The sequence below is a fragment of the Schistosoma haematobium genome, chromosome 4 (genome assembly GCF_000699445.3).
Source record: "Schistosoma haematobium chromosome 4, whole genome shotgun sequence".
Taxonomy (NCBI): Eukaryota; Metazoa; Platyhelminthes; class Trematoda; order Strigeidida; family Schistosomatidae; genus Schistosoma; species Schistosoma haematobium.
In genome coordinates this window covers 41,923,522-41,943,278 of record NC_067199.1, presented here as the reverse complement: position 1 = coordinate 41,943,278, position 19,757 = coordinate 41,923,522, and the positions used below count along the sequence as shown (strand labels likewise).

The 19,757-nt window shown below is 33.5% G+C and overlaps 1 protein-coding gene across 2 annotated transcripts in view; it reads right to left on the bottom strand.

The window, feature by feature from the left end:
- MS3_00008110 (uncharacterized protein) overlaps window positions 1-19,757 on the bottom strand; it is a gene marked incomplete at its 5' end in the record, with an annotated part of 110,369 nt that overhangs the window by 72,442 nt on the left and 18,170 nt on the right. For both annotated transcript variants that reach the window (XM_051216457.1, XM_035733046.2), the window contains 2 exons: window positions 1,332-1,537; window positions 14,141-14,198. In XM_051216457.1, the coding sequence (XP_051067047.1) occupies window positions 1,332-1,537; window positions 14,141-14,198 (264 nt within the window). The remainder of the gene's footprint in view (window positions 1-1,331; window positions 1,538-14,140; window positions 14,199-19,757) is intronic.

Genomic DNA, 19,757 nt, shown 5'->3' with positions numbered 1-19,757 from the left:
ACTCAGAATATAATTTGCTAATTTTAGTTTAACCGATCTACATCTGAGCTTTGCGGTATACTCGAACCTAAAGGATCTTAAGAATGACCTTAATATTCAAAGCATATCAATCTAGGATTGCTTAGTTATTATATAGATAGGCTAACTTTAATTCTTATCACGAACACATATTCTAACTTTAAAAACTAGTGCTTAATAACGTATGAGCAACTCAGGGACGTCTTTCAGACACGTATAAATGATATATTCTTTTTTAATTCTTTGACTCTAGTATTATAATTCATCCATTCATATTTTTCTGTTTTTTGATTGACTAAGATAGTCTAAGATCTTAGAGCTATTTCGCGGTGTATATTAATATAAAATGATTCACGAGTTTTTATTCAGCTGGCCCTCATATAAAACTGTTAAGGAAGTAGATTGACATTGATTTGTGTCAATGAGATCACTGGAACTATTGAATATGAAATTTTATATGAAGTTGAAATTCGCGACCTGACAGATTTCTAAACAAACGGTTACATATTCGAAACATATTATGTGTTTTATTCCAAGAATGCAAATTTTAAAATTTATATCGATCGATATAATTTTATATGTAATTTTGGAGGTACCCTATAGTTCCTCAAAAAAGACTACAGAAACTGAGGAAAATGTAGAAAAATTTCGACCAGTCATCACTCTGTGATTTTTCAAGAAAAATATAGAAATTATCTGGTTATTCTTTCACGATTCTGAGGCTTTTAGAAACTTAAAGTCACTCATAACCTTATAGATACCTTTTTTTACACTGTCGAAGCTTCTCCTATACTTCCTGTCTTCTGGCTTTTTGTTCAGTTTTGAAGATTAGAAAAACTTCACATTACTGGGATGCAGTTCAGAAGTTGGTGTCCGTCAAGTATAGAATATCGTATGCATGTCATATTATCGTGTTGGGTAGATTGTGGACTAAATCTACAATTTTTTCTACTGGTATTAAATTGGGATAAACAAGCATGTTGAGTCTTGAAAGTAGGCGACTGCAACAGTTTTCTATTTTTCAGTAATTATCGAAGTAATGTAAGGTATTCGATGAAATCACCGAGCAGCAATCGAATGAATACCAGCTTTTGATTTCTAAATACTAGCCTAACCATTCGACTACCAACCATATGTTCGCCAGAAAATCAAATTTGTAAGTCACGATATAGTGTTATTTCAAATAATAATTTTATTGTGGCCAAGATATTCTAAAATTACACACTTCCGCGTGTATATATATAAAGTTAAAACATTGTGGCTTATTTGACTCTTATCCACCTCAAGAACAAATATCTTTGTAAAAAGCTTACTTGAAAATCTTGTTTCTTGGTTGAATATTGGGGACGGACTGCCAGACCACTTAGTTTCTTTTTACGTTTACCTGCACCCAGTTCATCATCAAGTGTATCTTTTTCATTCATTTCAGTCCCTTTACCCGCACTAACTTTTACACCAGCATCACCAGCGCCACCAGCATCCACTTTATCGCCTACGCCGCCTTGTTCTATTTCATTACCTAAACGATATGTAATCGAAGTCAAACGATAAAAAATATGTCAATTTGGTTAAAATGATCATAATAATTCGCGGTGTACCGGTAATCTTGAGGGAGGTCTAAACTGAGCCTCCCAGTATCACAGTCGAAAATTTTACTAGTATATAATCTAGGTTGTAGCACATTTCATTAACTAACTATTGTTAACCAATGTCATAACTCTGAAAAAACTCATTACAATCCTCTGCGTATCTGATACAACGTGTTGCCAAGTTTTGACTACTAAGATAAGTCAGTTTAGGTATTACTTCCAACTGACTACTATCGGCCACTAATCATTTTCACCAAACGAGCTTATGCGTTTCTGTCACAACCGTTTAGCGAACGATATACTGTGAGTTAAATTGATTCAACATCTGCATTTCGTATAAGTGATGAAAAGAAAACAGTTCACAAACGGTAAGAAAATTGTAAAAAGACTGGAAAAGAAGGTCTATCTTCAAGTATCTCAGGTGTGATGATAATTAGACAGCTACGAATCAAGCTAAAAGGATATGGATTCGGCAAATCAGATAATAATCTTATTAGCATAAAAATACATGTAGTAAGCAAGTTACAGGTGATCTTACTTGAAATAACTTGTAATATGATAATAAAGATTCATGCCCATTATATCACTTGTTATGGTAAGACAAAATAGCAAAATAGTCTATATATATGCAAGATAATTTAAATGTTTACGAAAACAGTGGATTAGACACAAAGGTACAGAAAAACACAACTTGAAATAGTTTTACGTCCAAATCAATGATTCGACTAATGACAGTTGTAATTCACCTAACAAGATTTAAATAAATGCGCCCTGCTTTTTCTAATGAATTACCTACTTTCAATCGATTATCCTTTGAAAATATTATTACAATCAATTTCAAGTAGTTAAATTACATAAATGACCATACAATATCCCTCTTTCACTCTTGACCTTGCCTTATTTGATTTTATGTATGCTAAATATTGAAAACGTGAAACTAATAGCCTTTATTATTGATCATACTAGTGTACGTGTTAGGCGAATTCCTAGTATTGATCTATCGTCTGGTTGTTGTGCGTGTTTAACTAAGTGGTTTAGGTACAGGTAGTGATCGTTTATAAAATTAAAAAATCCACCGAATGGTATCTAAGGTTATGATTACCCAGTCCTAAAATTTTGATCAAATTCTATTGATCAAACTGTAATGTGATCACTAGTTTAATTGGCTCGACATCATATACACTATTTTGAAATATTAGGTGTTAGTTCGGATGAGAATTTGGAACCATTCTCTTAACCAGTTGGCGCTTGACCTCAAGGCGTACCTGCATTTCTGAGGACAGTTATATTCTCTGTGAGACAAGAACTCGTAACACTCGAAATCCTAGTCTAACACGTTATCATTAAACTATCTGTGCAGTAACTAGCTTACATAAAACAGATATTTATAGTGGTTGATTACCAAATACTTAGTAGTGGCACGTTTGCTTAGTTTATAATGCTAATCAAATTCCATTGATGTGTGTTAAATTACTTGACTTAGCGGCTACATGGCAACTTGGTCAACAGAATCCGATCAGTAATAAGGACTAGATGAATATGATACTATGATTAGAAATGGATGGTGGCTATCAGTCTAATCCAGGGCGCGTGTTTCGTCCTATTTGGGAGTTGTTAGTCGGGTGTATCTACACCCCAATGTTGATGTCTACTTCGGGACATATGCCAATAAGAGACTAGTCAATGTCGGTCCTAAACGTCGAAAGGAAGCCTCAAACAACCAATACAAGATGAGGTGAACATGATACTGGTTGCTAATTACTAATATACCTACCTAATATTTCTCAAACTCAACCATCACTTGTACTGATCGTTTTCAATTCAAAAATAGTGAAAAATAAAAAATAGATGGGATGCAATAGACATCCTAATGTCGTTATTATTCAAAATGAAACTTAAACCAAGTACTCGTCTTTTACATTAATGGTTAATATCCAATTTACAATCATTGTGTATTGATTTAAAGAATTTTTACTATCCGTGAAAACCAGTTGATTCAATCTTTAATACTAACATTACAAATATATTTTTGTGTTTAATGTTCTACAACTTCAACTGCTTCTCATTTCATCTTATTACGTCTTTCTCTTGCTATACTAACGATATCAAGTGTGGCATATTGAAGTACATATTTTTAATTATTTGTATCACTGATTTAGAACTAAAAGTACAGATGTAACGTAAAAAACTACGGATTTTAATCAACGGACTTGAAACAATATAAAAATATTCAGTCAATGAATTCAAACGCAAACACAGAGAGACTGAAGAAACTCATTCATGGAAAACAATACAAATGGAGTTTGGATATCATTACGATTTATAATACAATAGACAAAGTATATACGTCTTTGCAGAACAGCCTATTGACAAATTCATGTATGAATTGGCAGTCAGGGACACAGGTTATTGAAAACACACTGTGACAATTTTTAGTTTACTTTCAAAAGCATACTTTTATGTGTAGGTTGTGTAATTTAGCATGAGAAACCTGAACTTTATAAATTAAAAAAAATTATCGATGGGCCTGAAACTATAACACATAAACGTCACAAAATCTTGGATATATACATATATACACGATGGTCAAAGTTACTTTATTGTTTAGGCATTTGTTTAATAACAGAAAATTAGTTGGATAAATCTATTCAGAACATAATAAGAGATAGTCTGTGAAATTGTAAACCGTTATTATTATTATTATTGTATGCAGTTCCTCTCATAGTTTTACATTATGGGTCAACCTAATCTAGACAATCAATGGAAACATAGAGAGTGCTTGATAAGTGTTTCCTCTTGATCTTGGCTTTTTAATTTAAACAGGGGTAAACGCGGTATGTCTATGCTTCAAAATGAACATTATCTGACCATTGAGCTGAAACCCAGTGTTTTCACATTGTAAGATTCAAAACTCTTATGTCAGTCAATAGTTTTTTTTATTAGGTTTTCTTTAATAATTAATATTCTCTATTTTTTATGACTATTTATCTTTAAGGAAGAAGGAATGCAATACTTTCAGCTGGATAATTATTGGTAATCAAAGTATGTAATGAATTATAATTAGGTCAGTATATAAATGTATGCATTTTTTAGTTGCCAATCGATTGAAGTTGATTATCATTTATTAGATATAAAAGTAATTAGGACACTAAGTAGTTCAGTTCAGATTCAATAAAGTTGACTTTGAGTTGCACTTTACTCGTGGGCCATAGTCTACTACGGTGTTCTATGCATCGTTTGAAAACAATCATATGCTTACTCAACAGAGGTATTTCACTATGAAAATTGAAGACAGTTGGTTGGGTCTCATGTGAAATGAGATAAAATAATAATGCTTCTGTTTCATTATTCTACTGAAGCTCTAAAATAACAACACACGAAGCCTACAGATCTTGGCACTAATTTTATATGGCGTCGTGAGTGCAAAGCACTGAGGGATACTGAAAAACTAATGCGGAAAGACCCTCTGCTATGCCTTGACTTTAAATGCTTTTCCAGGGCAATGGTGTGTTTTTTATGAAATTACCCTCACATAATATACAGACTTCTTCGCGAAGCCATTTCACTCTAAAATGCTGATCATTTTATAAAGTAGATGAGTCAAATGTTTTTTTCTAAGTTAAAATAATAATATAAAGTTTCATGAGAAAGACGAACTTCAGCGACTTCTTGACATGTCATGAGAAGGCATCATTCAGTCGGAAAGCTGTAAATGTTAACGAAGAAATTGAGTGATGAAGTCAAAGAATCTTCGAAGGATATATCGATTTGATATGATTAATGAAGTTACAAAGTTGGGTATAAATTCTATACCGTTGAAGCATAAGGTAAAAATTAAAGTTTAGGGTTAGTTTATAGATACCCTAACCCCGTATTATAACGTTTACACTAATCCTAACCCTATACCCTATTTCTAACTCTGTTAACAACCCTAAATCCTAATTTTAACTTCCCTTCTAATCTCAACAAACATTCTTGTATTTCCTAAAAATCACTAACGATAATTCCACTCTTGCTCTCAAAGGTGAATATTTTACCCGGAAATCTAGAATCTTGTAAGTACTTAAAGATGCTGTTTTATTAAAATTCACCATCACGGGATCGGTAGTCAGTATATCGGTTTGATATTTGCTCCATGATGTGAGAAGGCTCAAGTTTGAGCCTAATGGGTTTGAGATTGTAATAAAATTTAACCCTTTTAAGCTTCCAACGACCACAGCTCATGTACATGGTTTCATTCACATTAGTACTTCTATTTGCAATAATGACTATAGCATAAAACGTTGCCTGTGCTTTTCGATTAGGGCTTAGAACCGGCAAAAAAACACATTATTATACTTAGTGATCCTTTAATATTTGAACATTTCAGCTTTAAAGGCAATCACATGCCGAATAACTTAGTTGTCACATTTCTGACTTGAAGGAACCAGTCCCTACATTGATTTCCTTAAGACTACCGATGTATTGTCGATGGTCACAACTGGCCAGAAATCATCAAACATCTGACATCACAAAAAGTGAGTCAAGCAGTTAAATCATATATCTTCTAGTTGTATCACAACTTGATCAATATAATTTGATCACTGAAATGACAAAAACAAACATCGCAGTGATTACTATTCATGGGTTATTTGATCTAAACTATAGTAAGTTTGATTTAACTGAAGGGAACACGCAAAAATATTTACAGCTATAAGACTTTTATTCAATTAAATCAATTTATTCATGTGAAATTAGCATTTTCTAAATGTTTTCAGATCTGAATATAAATTTATATGAACTAAGAGTATACTCTTTACATTCTAATTAGGTTAATTGAATAGTATTTCGGACAACATATATTTCAAATAATCTGATCATACAGTAATTTTTATGTGCTATTTGTTGTGATACTAAAGAAAATTTAAAATAACTTAACAATAGTGATAATTCTGAAACAGAGAGACAGTTTAATAACATGCCAGTTCAATAGAATTCAATCTACCACCACTGTCTACTTAACTAAAGATATCAAACTTTAATTGAAACACTGATACTAAACAAAAGTCAGATGTAAACTATCCCAAAATAAAAGCGATTACATCATGCTATAGCAAATAAAATAATTAGACACTAACGTTTTGAAAGAGAGGTTGAAAATAGTCGTAGAGAAAACATATTATACTGCTGAGCTTAATGTCATCAAAAGAGGAGGACTCATATTCTGTTAAAGGCTTCAATATAACAAAATGGTTGTATCATATCCTTCTGTGTTTACAAATTCACTTGTGTGTAAATACGTGATTAGGGAGGAATAATATATCTATCCAGTTGTAGATGCCGAAACAAGCACCGAAGGGAACTCAAATGAAACCAAACGATCTTACATATAACTCAGAAAGCAGACAACGATGACTCTAAATATCAAAGCTTAGAATTTGGGGTAATTCATGACGGAAACCTTAAAAGCGTCCTTTCTCTTTATGAAGAAAATGCCAACCATAGATTCTTAAGTTTTCGGAAATCTCTTTGTGGACCAAAAACTGAATAGCACTGTGTATTTATTAACAATATTTTCTTAGCTCGAATCCTCAACTCATTTCTAATTTCAGTGGCACTATATAAAGTTGATATTTCTTCTCTACAAAATTGTTATTTCGTACAATTTATTTGTTTAAAAAAACTTTTTATAACCTGATATTAGCTTGAGAATCAGTAAAGACCATAGAGGATATACGGTTGCCTCAGGCTAGTTCAGGGCTCCTTTGTAGCCAAACACAGACTCGCAAAACTTTAAGGTGTTGGGTTTCATCTTTGGTGAGTTAATGGGAGTGGATTATTGGGGATTCTTAAAACGAAATTGAAAGAGCTAGATGTCGTCTGCATTTTAACAATATGGATTTTTTTAATGTTTATAATCGTCAAACTATTTAAATCACTTTATGAAATCATCTTTACTTGATTAACGATTATTATTTTCAGTATATCTGCTGTTTTACTAATCAGTCGATGAATGGAATAATTATTAAAATGCTAAGAAGTATATCAACGTCAGTGTATTGAAACCAAACTACCTCATGTGCGTGCGTGTGTGGTAATTTCCCATAAACACTAGATTTTATACCTAAATTGAGAGTAACATTTCAGATTATAATACAAAATTATCATAGTTTTTTGTACGAAAACAGTCAATAGCGGATGAAACTAGTCGAATATATTGAGTATTGATTTAGGTAATACATACTTGATTGATTACTTTCAACATAATACATTAATAATCTGAATCAATACTTGCTAGCTAAATATATCATTGGGAAAATAATCAGTTTAAATAAAGGGATAATGACATTTCCATAATGCATGACGAATTTTCATTGACGGATCATTAAATAGAGAGGGATCAATATCATATATATCAATTCTTTAATGCTGATCAAAAGAACAATCAAATCTGAGACGATTGGTTGATATTTGCAAAGGGAACGGTCGAGTTTGAGATTATTGTTTGATATTTTGCAAATTAAGTATTTACTGTACAATTCTCAGATTTTAATAAGATGTCCTGTAATTTCGTTACATACCCAACGAATTGTGATATTAGTGAGGCAAAAAGTAGTTGGGAATTTAATCACAATTACTCGGTCATCGAAGTAGTTGCACATCTACTGGCTTCCTATTGATGTTAAAGCCTAGTACAATTTAAAATTTTAATTGCAATGACTTTTGAGAAGAACTCTACCATTTATCAACAATCACCTAGTTTGCAGATGATAGGAGAAAAAAACAAAATACTCAATGAATTCGTCATATATTTTGCAACTACCGTGCCTCCGAATTCCATGATATAGCTAAGAGTGGGGAGGATCCGCTTTCCCTCTCAAAATGCTCTCACATGGCCACGCGTATACAGCCACTATCAGGGAGATCCTACTCACTGCCTCCTAGAGGCCACGGTGTTGTTTACAAAACTGAGAGAACTAAAAGTGGAAGTCTGGAGATTTAAACGGGTTGGTGTATATGGGTTATCTACCTAGGAGTGTTGGGAAACTCAGATTCCATAGGCTCCAGGATCCTGAGGGAACAAATGACGTATAAGCTTACTATTGGTCACTGGCTATCACGGGACTTCATCTCTTAGCGTTGCTCACTACCTTGTGGATTAGACCTCTAAGTCAAAGGTTCAGTGAGCGGTACCTCACGAAAACCACCTACCTCGCTTTAGGCACTCAGGCAGTATTCCGGACTTCATACATATCGAATAACGAAGTATGGTGCATATATATTTGGTGCCTTCTTGTACCAATGTTTATGTGTTTAGATAAATAAACTGCCACCATTATTATCATCAATTTCTTCAAATTTTTGGAAAAAATTGTTTGTATAAAGAGTCAGTTTCACCAAAATTTCAGGTAAGTCTTATTGATGAATACCTAATTAAACACTTTAGATTGATCGTTTAAGACGTCCTAATGGTTTTACATTTTACGGACCGTTTATCTTATTGGATTCAGCATTATGTTTGTGTTGATAAGGTCTTCTTTCAATCAAATAATTTAGAAGTCTGAAGACTTCATTGTCATCCAGGACAACATTTATTAAGTTCCTAGAATTGAGCTGTAAGTAATAATTTTGCTGTTGAGTACTAAACCACTGGTTTATATTCTCAACTTCAGGAGATTTACAAAACAATACTGTTTTTGTTTAGTATCATCAGTGAGTTTCTAAATGATTCTCTATTTCATTTGTACTGTGAGATATTGCTTGGTTTGTTCTTTGATACGTAGAAAAATTATTCAGCCATCTAAATTCATTCTGATCGCAGGTTAACAGATTGGTTGAGAAGTATTGACTTGTAGTAACTGTATCATTTATGCTTTCTGAGTCGAGTAACACTTTCTCACCTCCTTTTTCCTTCCGTTACCTCTCACAAACACATTATGCACATTACCACTGTACAAAATGTACCTTTAGGCTATACTTACCAAATGCAGATCCCTGACTTTGTTGTGAGACGTAGGATTTAGCTTGAAAATTTTCAAACTGATGTTGAATATACGGAATTTATCTAGTGCCAGCCTCGCTCAATGTTCCCATACTTATATATATAAATTTAACTTTCTACTCAGTACTCAATTTATTTGATATCATAATTTCCATCCTTTGCTGAATTCAGGTATCACAAGCACCAGAAACAGCGGGATCTTATCATGGAGGAAACTGTATGATGGATTTGATACTAACCAAAGCAATATGAAAAGATACGGTTTGTATACACTAACAGAACTAAACTTTACTATAAATCAAGGTATGTTAGTGATAAATAACATAACAATTCACCAATGATAATATTTGCTATGGATGTATCTTTCAAATATAACTATGTTAGATGAGCACTGAGTTTAATCTAAAAGTTTCTAATGAATAGCTTGAATGACGGGTGACTGATGTTGAGTGATTCATTATATACTACACAATGAAGCAATGTATAAATTGTTAGATAACTTAACATTGTGTATTTTAATAAAAGTATATTTCTGGTAAATCACTGAGTGGTTAAATTTCTAAGTTTTATTCTAAGTTTTTACTTCCCTCAAAGAAACAGCCTAGGTACCAGCATATTCAAAGTATCTTACAGTACCGATACGATCCACTGAAAACGATCATTTTCATTTAGATTTTGTGGTCGATCTTAAATTACCTACCATTTTTACATCATGCAATTAAATAAGGAATTAGGTGAAAAAAAAACATATTAAGTCAACTTACCAGTTTTCTTTTTTGGAACCTCTTTAACAGGTTCCTTTGATAATTCTTTCTTTGCTGGTTCAACATCTGCTTTTTCCTGTGAGCTGTCATGTGACAGCCAACTAATCAATGAAGCAGGCTTAGGGGATGCTGATCTAGGTGGGTTTTTATCATCTGGTTTACTCATCTTGTGCATATGTTAATTCAATAAGATGATGTATATGCGTGTGGGTATATTAGACAGGTACAGATTTACATATATTTATTATGGATATGTCGTCAATACAGAAGACTTAAACAAGACATAAAATCCAGTGGGTAATAGGGAATAATAAACTAAGCATGATCTCAGAATAAAACTAATCTTTACTGTATTTTGTCCCCTTTTTTATAAAGCTCCCTTAAAGTAGGCTTTATATTGATTTTGACAGTTATTCTTAAAATAAACGAATCTTGAACAGTAGCCCAGTAATTATTTCTTGACTTTGGTCACTATTAGTGGATTGGTTCTAGTGAATTAGACACATATAGGCGGAAGAATGGAGGGTGAGTGCCCAAGTTTAAATGAATGTCGGTAAGTGTGTGCACAACCCAATGCTCATACAATATTTATTGATTGAATGTTCTCCAGCTATTGAAAACCAATATTATTTGGATTATGTAGGTTATTCCAAGCCAATTATGCATAAAATTTGAAGGTAATAGAGAGAAAGTATTTACCTTTTAAGTATTTCAATATAATTAAACCAATAGAAAATTCAGCCAATGCCGATTGAGCAACGTCTCGGCTATATAAAAAGCATGGTAGTGACAATGGAGTCATTCTTATTAGGACTTCATATATTTCCTAGACCAAACATGAATAGAGCGCATAATGAATAATAAAGCATTTATCTGTTCTATTGTATAACCACAAACTGAATCGAAGGCATTAAGGTTTTAAGATGGAGGTGTTGAATGACGTTAAGGCATGTTATACAACTTGTACATCATTTTGATTGAGGTCATGAATCGATTGATGCTAAACCACCATCGGAAACCTGAAAGCAATGGACGGTCGACTCGTCCCGGTGTGGCACTCCTCAGTGGGATCATTGATACGCACTGCTGAGGGGTCCCATAGCGGGACGAAATGGCCGTCCATTGCTTCAAGGTTTCTAATGTTAGTCTAACGTCAATCAATTCATGATCTTAATCGAAAACAAAACAATCTTCACAACTCCATACTAATATTTTATCGTTGTTTAATGTATTTAACTTTTATGCACACTGAGTTCATTTTGAATTCAAGCCCTGAATCATTATTTATTTTTGTATGTAGTTTTTTGAAAGTCAATGTATCTCTTGATATACTCCAAGAACCAATAAACTGTAACCTCATTATGTGACATAGTCAATAGATCGCCTTTTACTACAATCTTGTTTAGATTTCACTTATGGATTGCATTTTATCTACATATAACTAGTGACCTATAGAGACGTTATAATTTACATATCACTACATGTATAAATATCTTTCATTTTATGCATCATGTTATATTTCTCCGCAGATCTGCAAATGTTTTCATAAGTACAGAACTTTGATCCTAACGACAACATTAATTAGTCTCATATTGAAAATTTTGAAAATAATTAATAATACTTAGCATTACAGACTGGTGTTAGTTAAACAACCATCAGAAGGCTGGAAACACCGAGACCTGAAGCTTCTAGGTTTGACTCCTGTTTGTGTTATGGAAGATCACTACTGTGTAGTCCCATCCTAGGACGAAATATCATGAGAACTGAGAATGAAATAATACAAGCCTCTAAGAACTAAATAATTTGATGAACTCCACTATTGGTTTACAAATCGAGGAGGACAAATATTTCAAACTTTAATTTTTCTATTATCTTCTAGAACAAATCGAAAATACTTTTAGTCCATTTGCGTATCAATCAGATCATTGAACTTACTGACAGTGATTGAAAATAAATAAACTAGTGTGTAATGATTTCATCACTCTAAATACTAAGCACTGTTTTATTTTAGTTGACAGTAAGCTCCCCAAATAAATATATTAGCATTTCCTAGAATATCCAATGTTATTTCAAATGCTTCAGAATAGTTGGACTCTCTAAGGTAGATCAAAATGATTGGATTCACAAGCAATTCATAATTTTGTATGGATTAATAACATGATATATTCCTCTTGAATTATAACTTTTGATGAATGCATAAGTCTGTTTGATACTTTGGAAAGTCTTAGGTGTCATAATTCATCTAATTACCGTATGGAAAATTTGACTTGGACAGGTTATACTAATCACGTACTTCTTAACCGTTTTCAATATTTTCGGATGTAGATGCAACTACACATTGTGTGGGTCGTTAAATTTGGAAAAATACCAGACACTATTTATTTCGAACTTTTACTTTCTATAATTTATCATGGAGGTTTACGATTTTAATACTGAAATCGCTTATTCTCGCACCACGTCGTTCTTATTTTCTGAGTAGTGAAAAGAGCAAAAATGAGTCCATCAGAATCTGGAGATAGCCAGATGGTTCAGTATACGCGCTCGACAATGTGAAATACATGTATTTTAATGTTTAAATGCTTTGGCTTTGGATGAGTGCCAATGAGTGCCAATCTATGAACAATCTTCATAAATGTAAAAAACCAATAACTCAAACTGATATAAACACTAATTATTTGTATAGATGTTCAGAATAAATGTGCTCATAAATTGTATATATAAAACTATCTATAATATTTTAGACTTTGAAACATGATTACAAATATTACTTTATATGTTCATTAATGATATCATGCGTAAATAAATGAAGAAATTATCAAATCACTATAAAAATATGCCGTATCTGTGTGTGTGTGTGTCAGAGAGAGAGTGAGTGAGAGAGAGAGAGAGCGAAAAACAACAATCGAGTCACATTTTATTAAATAAAATTAATCATTCGAAAAATATTGATCAATTGGTTAGTGGATCAAAATTACTGCATATTAAAAAGTTACAAGAAAATTATACCTGTTTGCTATAATATAGATTTATTACTATCGATTACTGTGGTAAAATATAATTCTGTTATTCATTATATTAAAAATACAAGTTTCAAAAAATTATTTTATAGACGAATTATTGATTTGCCTTAATTGAAGTTTGGACCAACAGTTAATTCCTCCTAACATGAGTTTATTTAGCAATGAGCACCCGCAACTCTACCAGACCTTCAAGACTCAGTGAGTGTGTTGTTTTAAGATTGCTCACTTGTCAGCCAACCGTTCAAATCTTTAACTTCATTAAATTTGAGGTGATACAGTATGATGTCCATTCATTGCCATCACCATTGTATTTAGACTCCATTGGCCATAGCTTCTTACTGGAACTTATGAGGTATCTCTCGAAGTTAAGCATTACTGAACATATGACTAGCATTTCAATAGAAGGTATATTCAAAAGTTGATCTATATCGCAAATTGACTGGATCCAAAAATTAAAACTACTAAAAGACAACTCAGTACTCTAAATATATCACTCTTATTAGGAGTTCCTAAAGTTCTGAGTTTGATACCTTGCAGAGTCATCGGTACACACAGAGATGAAGACTTCAATACCAGGTCAAGACTCATATCCAGTGCTCCGTGAATTTCAACGTGTATCTAAGTCAGGTTAGTCCGTGTTGTAATAATAACCTAAAAAGTGTAGTTATTATAACTTTATATAAAGAACTAATCCTGTTATGCGATTATTTGTTTATAGAAATCGAGAATTATAAACTCCGAAATAAAACAACAAAAAAAGGAACTTACTGGCTAATCCCTTCGTGTTTTGTGGAAATTCATAGCGTAGTGACAATTCAATTGTTGACTACATGAATTTTCATGGTTTATCGCGAAAGAAAATAATACAAGAGTAAAGTTATTGAGTGTGAGAACCAAAAATAGTAAGTCATATCATCATCAACTGAACTAACATGTTTTTTAGTGATTAAGACGACTTCAAAAATCAAAATTAACACCGAAAATAGGTTACAGTTGGACAAATATATTTTATCATGTGATCATTTATTGTACATCAAATTATTAGTTGAGGGGAAGAGAGAGGGTTAGTAAAAATTAGAATATTTGACACAGTGTAGCTTAATCGGTAAAGTTCATTCGACACCAAGGACAAAAAATCATGACAAATATTTATTAATATTTGAATTCATGAGTCCATCTAAGCTAGACTACAGTTGAAAACCTAGAAGCAGTGGGTGGCCATTTCGTCTTAGTATGGGACTCTTCGGCAGCGCGCACCCACAACCCCACCCGCGGGACTCAGACTCAGGACCTTCCGCCTTGCGTGCGAAAGCGTAACATCTAGACATCTGAACCGGCGTCCAACGGTGTTAATCTCTAACTTTAGTCAACCCATGATCTTGCTCAACTACATCCTCCATAAACCCCCATTCTGATACTAATCGTGTGCTCACTAGTGACTAGCTTCAAGATGGATTTCTTGGAGTTCTAGTGAGAAGCCGTGATCAGTGAAGTTCAATACGTGCTGAATGGAGACAGTTATCCACAATTGGTAATGGATGAAGGATTGCGCAAGATTATAAATCCATTGAATTTAGATATTCACACCGTTCAAAGCCCGTTCATTGGTCTGGAGATTATCCGTTCACGTGCGAAACCGATGATCCTGGGTCCAAGTTCCACGTGTGCGATCATTGATGAGCACTGCTGAGGAATCCTACAATACGACGAAACGTCCGTCCAGTGCCTCGAGGTTTTCAGTAGTGGTCTACCTTAAATAGACTCATGAATTCAACTATTAAAATTACTACAAGTTCCACAGTCCCCTATTGTGATTCAAATATTTATTAACCAATCATTTCGAATATCCCAGTACTGAAGAAGATCAATTGAAAGCCGAATAGTGTAGTATTAAAACTGCTATTTGTGACACTAAATTAGATTCTGATACTTCAGAATGGATGTTATGCATTATTAATGATTGCCGACTAGTACGGAATCAAAGTGAAGTATAAGCTTTCTTAGGTCATCTTCAAGTGTCTAACAGCAATTCGTCGTACACTTATATTAGCCAGTGGATTACTCATAAGTAGGAATTACTGGACAATTTTTCTGCTTTATTTTGTTAATTATTATTATTATCAATTTATGAACAAACGCCAAATGAGATTCAACTACTAGAAAATGATGTAAGCGACATGAAAAGAATGTTAGTCTAAATATTTGTGTTAAAGAAAAGCTCTGAAATCTTTATAACTAAATGTACTCGGTTTAAATTTACAAGAGATTGACAATTTTAACACTGATGTACATGTTCAACATTTATTTCTTGATATAATTGACTGACATTCCACAAATCTCAATAATTTAATATGGAGAAACGAAAACAAAAATTCACCCAAAAACAACAACGGAAATTAACAGTACCGAGGATTATAGAATTGACAATTGTTTAGTATTCATCTCAAGATAGATTTCATTAGTAAGTGAAGTCAGCTTAACGGCTGTTTTATCTTGTTTGAAGCTGTTTAGGAGTTTCCTATCAGCATAGACAATCACATACGAATTTTAGACAAGAATGTGTAGTACCGATTTTTAATGATGATTGGTTGTCAAAAGACCAAGTTGTATAATAACAAGAAGACAGAAATGAGATATTCAGCCTAATAATTTACTCACAGAACTGATGCTCGCAAATATATAGCAGTCAATAAAGTATAGTGTCTGGGAGTCTGTTTGAATATTTGATAGGCTCAACTTTTCTTTATGAACAGAATTTTCAACCAAGACCTTTTGGATCCGATGTGACTAATCACAGGCATAAATGAAAGTCGCAAATCAACCAATGATCTCTTACTTTTATTTATCATAGTAAGTTGAAATAAAGTGAATAAATGTGTATAGTTTACATGCAGTGTGAAAATAATAGGCTAATTCTAATGAAAAGTGTTCATCAATCATCACGTTCATTGTCATACACATGGCAACTTTTGAGTATTTACAAACTAATATTTAACAGTGACAAAAAGAAGACATTTTAAATCAAAGCCAGTGTAACACAATCTACTTAAGGTAGAGCAGCACTAATTACTTTTATGTGGACGGAAATCTTTTGGAAATTATCACATTAAAACAGAAATCAGTAATTTATTTACACAACCTGGTGCGACTGAGTGATCTGGTATAATAACAACAAAAAGATATCAATGAGCGAAAACAATTTCTTCCTTTATCTTTCAGTTGGGTAAATATCCAAGCATATGATTTGGTCTTCAGTTGTGAAAAATTGCCACTCTCTATAAGTATTCTATCTTTAAGAAACCAAAAGTACATCTTGATAAGTGACTGGATGATTTACATTAATGTTCATTGACCCAATTTGCAACAATGCACATCAGGACAATGATGAGAGGAAATAATAAAATAAAATGTAAATAAGCCCAAAACGCCAATAATTATAATAGAAAGGTAAATTCATTAAAACATGGTACGAAATAACATAGAAGATTGTGAAAATAAAAGTATTTCAGAAAAGCCTCCAGATTTATGAGTAAGTAGAAAATGAATGTATTTGAGTCAATACAACCGATATTGAAACAGGTCACATCACATCTCAGACTGTGGTGTGGAATCTAATCACAAAGTTTGTAATTCGTGACACAACTCAAACGAACAGCCATTGATTTAATCAACTGATTCTTAGTCTTCCGTTTTCTTCAGATCTATGACCGTGTTATCCGGTATAGCTCATTCGATATGTGTAAAAAAATTTCAACTATTTGTTTTGATGAATACCCTACACTTGAATCATCTATTGGTTTCTTGAACGTAAAGAACTCTAAGCCTGTGTTAGAATAATAAATCATATCTTTTGAGAAGCACTGCACATTGAACTACATATATCTAATCGATTTCACCAGTGTTTTGTATATTAACACCCTAATCTTACTGAGAATAATCAGTGACTTTGCATGATATATATATATAATAATTACTGTAATAAATATCGTTTTTGAATTAAATGTTTTGTCAGGTTTCGTATGTTATCAGCTGATCAGGTAAAAGGACAGTTTAGTGAATATAATTCGATAAATTATCACCAACCCAATATGATGAATAAAAATCTAGTTGTTATTTTTTAAATCAGTCTTAACACAAATACTGTCTTGTTGAATGAATTAATCTTAAAATTTATTTGGCTTTATGTTAAATTGTGTAACCAAGAATCGTAAGACAGTTCACTCAGTTATTTGAACGTTTAATAGCTTACCTTAATCACTAAAGATAGCAGTTATAGATATCAATTTAGAAAAGATACATCTAGTTGTGTCTTTAGAAAGTCAATATCGATATTAACGGTATATCCGTGACGCGTATTCAATACTCTAGTAAAGTATAACAAACTTCCTTTTTTATGTTAATTCGAAAAGCTTGCTTCATATTCATCTTCTTGGCGACTCTGTACCACTTTCACCCGATTTTGCTGGCATCAGTGTAACACTAACCACCCCTGTTAACATTGGTTAACACGCTATTACATTAGAAATCTCAACCAAGGTATGAAATCGGTCAAAAAATGACAGATTTTTTTAACTGTGCTTACGTCCTGACTAATTTCACACCGAATCAAATCAACGATTAATTTTACCGCCACTTAGATGATCTCAAGAAAGAGTGATTGACAAATATCGTAGTGCTAGTCAGAGATCTGGGTGCATGAGTTAAAATTTAAGTAATCAAGTAATCAAATAGCAGTAACTGTCTCCTGCAGCTATCCTCAAATCCAACCTGTTTCTGATTAGCACCGACTTTTGGCACCCACCTTTATCAATACCAACTCGGACTTGGATTGATCAGGCTCAGGTCAGCTGCATTTAGCGTTGTACATGGAAACAACTCTTTTCGAATTACTGACCTGGAATTTGACCATAACCTGGTTTGCATCAATCTCAACCTACGTTTTTGCGGTCATCAAGCATCTTGTCCTAAATAAAGCGATGTAGATAAATTGATTGTGGCTGCGATCGACCTTAGTTCTAGTCTAGCTATCAGCTTACTGGCTAGTGTATTTGAGTCGCGTTTTCATGACGCCATGAAATCATTTAGTAAAATTGCTTGCAGTCTTGTGAAACCCCTGGCTTATAGGCATTGCTAAAGTAGGCTCCTTACAATTACTCTGACTGATAGCGAGTTTGATGACATACATAGATTATAAAGTCAAGGAATTATCCTTAATTCAGGTAAATACAGAGAAACTTAGTGGTCGGACTGAAAGCAGCATCGATAAAGACAGTCCAGTGCAAGACATTCTGTGAAGATAATGAGATGGAAATCAATATCACATAAAGTTTCGGACGTAGGGTAGAGTTCTTCGAGGACCAAGGCAGCTTTTCTACTGCCCAACCAGCTTCCATCAAAGTATCCTGTCCTTCATGGCCAGTGATGACCAACCAATCTAAAGAGGAGGAATATGTCAGAAAACAGTGATTATTGAAGCGACATTAATCACTAAGCCTAATGGATATCCCCCTGACACATTTCAAGGATGGTGGCAAACTCATGGAAAGAAAACTGATTTGTTTGTTTTAGAAATACGGATATTAAAGGGTGTTCCAACGTCATGGTATAAAGTGACAATCATTCTCATTTTTGAAAAGGTCTACATCATATAAGCAACACTTATCACTGGCTTAAGTCTACTTACGACTGCCCAGACTATTCGCTCCCGTCATGATGCGCCGATCGTTCAAAGCACGCGACTGATTCGCGAGGAACAGCCTAGTTTTTGGCCAAGTTTTGGATGCAATGTTCACATCTCTACGCTTGCTATATTCAATGCACATCAACAATCGTTGTGTCTCCTGATATCGAATCGGCCTTCGATTCGTTGAACAGGAGTGCCCTGAGATTGTCTGTTGAAGAACGGTATCTGAGAAGTCTACTAACATCTAGATGGCTCTGGATATAAAAGTATCAGTCTGGGTAAGAAAATACAACCACTTCCCCCCACTGATTTGTTTCACCAATGCGGTTGGGCACGATTGCCCAATCTTACCATTCCTCTTCAACTTTGTCACCGATGACACTTTAGAGGCAGCTTAGATCGAGTTAAATAGCTGTGGGGATCCTTTACATGAAGAAACCTTTGGATCTTCAGTATGCAATTAATACCCAAACCATACAAATTACACTTAGTAAGTTGGCGATCAGTGTACGTAAGTATGGCATGCACTGTCCCTCCTAAGGGCATTTTTCTATTTTAAGACTGACAGGAACCTAAACCTGCACCCACTCTTGGTGATCATCTGTTAGTAGTCGAAAAGTTCCTGTATCTACGTATGTGTGTCCTGGTGGTGGTGTGATTGATCAGATCAGTCTATGTATGGTGAATGCCAATCTGGACTAT